This window comes from Grammomys surdaster, unplaced genomic scaffold, assembly GCF_004785775.1.
Source record: "Grammomys surdaster isolate TR1022 unplaced genomic scaffold, NIH_TR_1.0 172, whole genome shotgun sequence".
Taxonomy (NCBI): domain Eukaryota; kingdom Metazoa; phylum Chordata; class Mammalia; order Rodentia; family Muridae; genus Grammomys; species Grammomys surdaster.
The window spans coordinates 3,034,038-3,040,262 of record NW_021604620.1 but is presented as its reverse complement, the minus strand read 5'-3'; the positions used below and the strand labels follow the sequence as shown (position 1 = coordinate 3,040,262).

The following is a 6,225-nucleotide window of genomic DNA, read 5'->3' as shown; positions in this document are numbered from 1 at the left end:
TCTCTCTCTCTCTCTCTCTCTCTCTCTCTCTCTCTCTCTCTCTCTCTCTCTCCTTCCTGATTGTGGATACAAAGTGTCCAGCTGCCTTTAATTCCCATGGCCATGCCTCCCCTGCCATCATAGTCTGTACCCTTGTACTGTGAGCCAAAATCAGCCCTTCTTTCCTAAAGTGGCTTTTGTTAGGAATAGTATCACAAAGCTGGAGGAGTTTGCTTTTGTTGGGCTTTGGGTATAAGCACAGTCCATGGGTCAGTCTCCAGTGTTCTTGCTTCTAGCCTTAAGTTTCCTTCCCTTGTTGCTCTTTGTCAGCTCCCACTTCTTCACCTTAGCAAGCTGGGTCACATGAATAGCCACTGTCACCTGTCAACCGAGCATGACACTTCAAGCCTCCAAGCCACGTATGTCTGCAGATTCACAGTGACAAACTCAGGGGTCCCCAAGTGCTAGCTGTTCTTTTCCATCTTGAGTCTGTGTCTCTCTTTCTCGACTTCTCAGAATAGATTGCTCTGACGTGGTCCTCCAGAGCATTTCTGTCATCCGACTGTAGGAATCTTCTTTCTCAAACACACGAGTGACAGGTATACTCAAGTGACAGGCTCTGAGTCAACCCCTGGGCTCTTCAGGAGCTGCCGATCTATTTCTAGCTCACTAACCCTCAAAGTGTGGTCTCTCTCACCTGGAAGTGTTCAGAGGCACATTCCCAATCCTCAGTCAGATCTGCTGAGGTAAAGATGCTTAGAGGGGCCCTGCAAGTGGAAATCAGCCAGCCCTGGGGTAGTCGGGTAGATTGCCTTTCATAACTATCAAATACTAAGAAACACGTTAATCATTAGGTTGAAATGTAAGGAGCCTGACGTGTGGTGCATGCTTGTAATCCTAGCACGCAGGAGGTGGAGGCAGGAGGATCTCAAGTTCAAGGCCAGCCTGAGCTACATAGTAAGATGTTTCAAAAAAAAAAAAGTAAAAAAGACAATGTAAGACTTGAATGTTGTTTTCCTGTCCAGACTGTTTTTGGCATTTATTTAATGATCATATCCACAGTCTTTAAAAGAAGGAGGAGGCACTTTAGATCTAATGGTTTGGGTGCTGATAATAAGTGTTAAGTTCTAAAAGTCACCCAGGACTGAGTATTGTGATAACTCGTCCCCCGCCATTACATCAGCCATCGTGATAAACCTGATGAGTACTGATTTTTTTTTTCCTTGTTAAGGCTTGTTGTGATCCAAATAACAATGGTTCACGTGGGCTCATCTATTCAATGCTTAGTCCCCAGATGATAAACTGTTTGAGAAGGACTAGGAGGTGTGGAGTGGATGTGGCCTTGGTGGAAGTAGGTGTGTCACTGGGCGTGCGATTTGAGGTTTCAAAACCCCATGCCAGGCCCAGTGTCTGTCTGTCTGTCTGTCTGTCTGTCTGTCTGCCTGTCTGTCTGTCTCTGTCTGCCTGTCTGTGCCTGTTGCCTGTAGGTTAGGATGTAAAGCTCTCAGCTATTTCTCTGTCTGTCCCCCACCATAATGATCATGGACTAACTCTCTAAAACTCTAGGCAAACATGGATGTAAAATGCTTTCTTCTATAAGTTGCCTTGGTCCTGGTGGCTCCTCACAGCAGTAGAACGGTGACTATGACTGGGCTCAAGAGAAGATTTTGTTGCTGTTTAGGTTTTGATTTGTGTTTTGGGAATCGTGTCATTAACCTTTGAGTTTCTTGCATGACACCATATTGAGGGAGTCAATCCAGAATAGGGTTGAGTGGGCGTGGCTGTCTCTGGAGCTTCTCCTCAATACTGAGCAGGCAATTGTGTCAGCTGATATTGGCAGGTGACAGGCCCAGCCAGGGAGTTCTGGGCTCCTCAGGCCTCTGCTGGCAGAAGGCAGAGACAGTGGCTAGGAGGGGACCCTGTGGCTGCACACCAGTATCCCAAGCTGATGCCAATTCTGGGCTCTGGGGCTTCAGTGATCAGTCAAAGGCCTTATAACTGGCTCTTAGCAGTGTCTCTATAAGAGAAAGCAACTTGGGTTTTTTTTTTCCATCTTTCCCTCTAATTCTTTAGAAGAAAAAAATCTTATCATTTTCTGGTTTTATATATATATCTCCAAAGTCTATAATTGGTTCATCAGTGCATTAGGCCAGAACATGTACCTCATAAAATTTGGCCCCATATTCACTGATATCTCCGTTAAGTCAGTAGCTAGCTCTTGGTAGAAGAGGACAAAATGCAGCCCAATGCTAGTCCCATTCTTGGGGGACAGGAGCACGTCTTCATCAGTGCATAGCAATCCCCAGAAATGTTTCCTTGCTCTCCCAGGGGCAAATACTTCACAGGCCTGCAGACTTTAGTTTCCATTCAGTTCAGCTTGTTTCTGCTTTCTCAGCTGTGTGTCATGGAGGCAGCCTTGAGTCTGGCTGTGGGTCTTAAGCACGGCATTCTTTAATTTTATTGGAGAAGTACTGTCAGTTGAACACCACCATCACAGGTCACTTGAGAACCTGGCTGATTGTAAAGACTTGATGTCATTTTCTTATAACTCTTGGACCTGCATTTGAGAGTTTGGTTTCAATTATTATATTCATCTTTATAGCTGTGTGTTACCAAGTCTGGTTCATTTCCCTCAGAAAAAGGGATGAAGTGAGTTACTGGCTCTCTCTTTTATGGTTAAAGTTTAAAACAAGGTTATCAATCTACTTTTAAAATCGCCCAGTAAATTTTGCTAGGTCTCTGGTCACCAAGCTTTGATGTCCTATGGAGAATTTTGCTTAAACACAAATTTTAACCCGGCAAGGCTGGGGGGTTAGTGGTTGGCTGGGGTTGTGCTTCCACACTGCGCCTCTAGGTGGCGATTGTGCTGTTGGTTACCTGGGAAGCAGTGACATCAACAGAAATGGATTCGAGCCAAACTTGCCTTACAGACTACACTTTCCTACCAGACCCCTAGGTGGCGCTCATGCCGCTGGCCCCAGGACCAGCCATGGAGCAGGGAAATCCATGGGGGCTTGGCCCACCAAAGGTCTCTCTATCCCAGAGAAGAATTCTTTGCAGGCCTCCTCACAGCTGTGCTCTTTAAATCCAGTCAACCCAGGTCAGTCTGGCATTCCTAGGTGAGGTTATAATGAGATTCTAATTCTTTCGATGCTGTTCTTGAGCTGTAATTAGGAGTCTAGTCTGTCTTGGAATAAAAAGACACGATGTTTGCCAGCAGTCATGCCATGCAAACAGAGACTAGAAAAGTGCTCACCCAACCGTCTCACTGAAGGGCTTGCGGTGTGCTGCTAAGTGGTGGGGTTTTAAAGGGATACATCATGGTTATTTTACTGTTTTCTTCTGATTCTTTGCTTCGTGGCGCTTCCCTATTGCTTCAGCTCTGAGCTAAGCCAAAGGCCTAACTTGCAATAAGAGCTCCACAGGAGCTTCTCTGTGGATCAGACTTCAAGGCACTAACCCAAGGGTGGTGTCCACACTCGGGACTCATGTTTGTTCTTTGGTTGAATTTGGATTTTTTTCCTTTTCTTTTGGAAATCTCTATATTCTTTTTTCTGAATTTTCCAAAGAGAGTGTGTATTTTTACATTCACAGTAAGAAATGTTACAAAAGCTATTCCTCAAATGGAAGGGCTTTAGAGTCTGTTCTCAGCAAACATGAAGGAAACTCCCACTGTCTACACCAACCATGGCTGCCTTGTTCATGGGGAAATAGCCTTCCCGTGGTGCTTCATGCTGAGTGAAAAGAGACTGGAGCCTTTTGCAGGCTCATTGGTTCTTTTTCTTTCTCCAAGCTGGATTAAAAGTGCTGGTAATTCAGTAAGAGTATCAACTAGAAAAGCCTATTGCTAAACAGATGTTTCTGTGAGTTAGCTTTTCTGCATTAATAAACCACAGAGAATTTAGTGGCTTAAAATAGCAAGCATCCACTGGCTCACTGGGTAGATTCAGATGGGTCCTGCTTCTCACCCAGGGCCCCCTGTGTATGTCTGGCCAGCTGGTGGCTGATAACCCCATTCTCCTCTCAGGGCTTGGCCCACCAAAGGTCTCTATCCCAGAGCAGGCCGGCTGGGCTCCACACACATGGTGACAGATATCAGGATACCTGAAGCATCCAAAGTTTCTGGACGCTGAGACACAAATACCACCTCCTTGAGGAGGGGGCTGCCGAGGGTTATAGCTACAGTCTAACTTTTGCTTGTCTGACAGGCTTCTGAGGACGCAGTCTCTGGAGTGGTTCTACAACAACGTGAAAAGCCGCTTCAAGCGCTTCGGCAGTGCCAAGGTCCTGAAGAACCTGTACAGAAAACACCGTCTGGAGAGCGGTGCCTGCTTTGACATCCTAGGTACCACAGTGCCTGCTGCTCTAGGAGGGGTTAGTGGCTAGGGGTAAGAGGAGAAAGAAGGCCTCTTCTCTGGTGTGCACACTCTTCATAGATACAGAAAACCTTATTTAACTAGTAGGTTCTGGAAAGCGGGTAGGTGGCAGGGGGTGGCAGGTTTTAAATTAGGGTTTTGTTTTGGTGTGTGCAGGTGTCTATGAATACATGTGTACATGTATGTATGTGCACTTGGATGGGAAGGCCAGAGATCAGCTTCCAATGTCAAGACTTGTCTACCATGTTTTTTGAGACAAGGCCTTTCATGGGCCTGGAACTCACCAAGTAGGCTAGAACAGCTGGCAGTGAAGACCCAGAGGCATACCCATCTCTGCCCCTCCATTATCTCCCCCAACCGCCAGTGTTGGGATAGAAGGCACATGCGACCATACTCAGCTTTTTATGCTGGGAACTGAAGTCAGGTCCTCGGGCTTGAGCAGTAGCACTTGATACTAAGTATCTCTCCAGCCCCAACTCGTGGGCTTTGAACAGCCCTACTGGAATAGACTTTTGGAAAACCAAGCTATTTCAGCGAATCATTGGTGTTTTGATTATGGGTTCTTCTAATATACATCATCTCTGTCTGCTGACGTGTGCAAGTATGTGCGTGCATCTGTCTATGCACGTGTGTGTGAAGGCCAGAGGTCAGCATGCTGTTCCCTGCCCTATCACTGTCTCATTCCCTCGATACAGAGTCTCCCACTGACCCAGAACCGGTCTGCAGCCAGCAAGACCCACCAAACCTCCTGTCGCCACTGCCCACAGCACTGGAGTTACGAGCATCTGTAAGGCCACACCTGGCTTTTTACACTGGTTCTGGGGATTTGAACTCAGATCCTCACGCTTCTGCAGCAGTGCTCTGACCACTGAGCGACCTGCCCATCCCCTAGAAAAAAACCTCTTAACTATCACCCCCTGATGACAAACCACTGGAGAATCGTTTCCATGTGGAGATGAGAGACCAGATCTCTATCTTGATACGTGCACATACCCACTTACTCATTTTCTGAGTTCTATTTCCCAGACTCGGAATCCAGTGTCCTAGCAAAGTCACAAGAATGTCATTGTCCTCCTGGAAAGCCTGAAGGGCAAACTTCACCTACCAGCTTCACAGGAAAATATTTAGCTGAGGAAAGCAGCAGCCGTATGAGATCAAATATGGTGGCTTACGTCCCTGCCTTCTCAGACTGCATCACAGGGACACTTCTGCAGTAGAGAAAGGGGACAGTTAAACCATTAGTTCAAGGCAACTCTTTGGGTATCTGCTATGCCCCATGTAAAGATAAAGAGATGCCACTTCACACAGCTGGGTGCTGTCTATGTGCCTGTTTTTCTGGTCAGGAAGTCAAGGACTAAAGAGGGTTGTAACTTGCTGGAGGTGACACAGCAGGTGACGTGCAGGTCCAGAGACTGGCCTCACATTACCCAGTCCTCACCCCATGACCTTGTCCTTCCCCTACACTGCCTCCAAAAAACCGAACATGGGCTGCTATGTCAGAACACACAAAACCAGGCAACGTGGGAACAGTAGAAGCTTATTTAGCTGGAAGTTTGAGAGACTGGAAAAGCCCCCCCTCCTCCCTTCCTCCCTCCCTCTCCCTCTCCCTTTTTCTTCCTCTCCCTCCCTCCCTCCCTCCATCTCCCTCTCCCCCGTGTGTGTGTGTGTGTGTGTGTGTGTGTATGTGTGTGCATGCACATGCGTGCATGCGTATATGTGCATGCATGTGCATATCCACAAATGCAGTGCCTATAAAATCAAGAAGAAGCTATCAGGTCCTTCGGAACTGGAGTTGCAGATGGTTGTGAGCCTCCTGATGTGGGTGCTGGGTGTTAGAGATGGTTGTGAGCCTCCTGATGTGGGTGCTGGG

The 6,225-nt window shown here is 47.1% G+C and overlaps 1 protein-coding gene across 1 annotated transcript in view; it reads left to right on the top strand.

Annotated features, from left to right (window-relative positions):
- Myrip (myosin VIIA and Rab interacting protein) overlaps window positions 1-6,225 on the top strand; it is a 137,844-nt gene that overhangs the window by 83,340 nt on the left and 48,279 nt on the right. Inside the window, exon 3 of the mRNA XM_028767384.1 lies at window positions 4,188-4,324. Coding sequence (XP_028623217.1) covers window positions 4,188-4,324 — 137 coding nt within the window. The remainder of the gene's footprint in view (window positions 1-4,187; window positions 4,325-6,225) is intronic.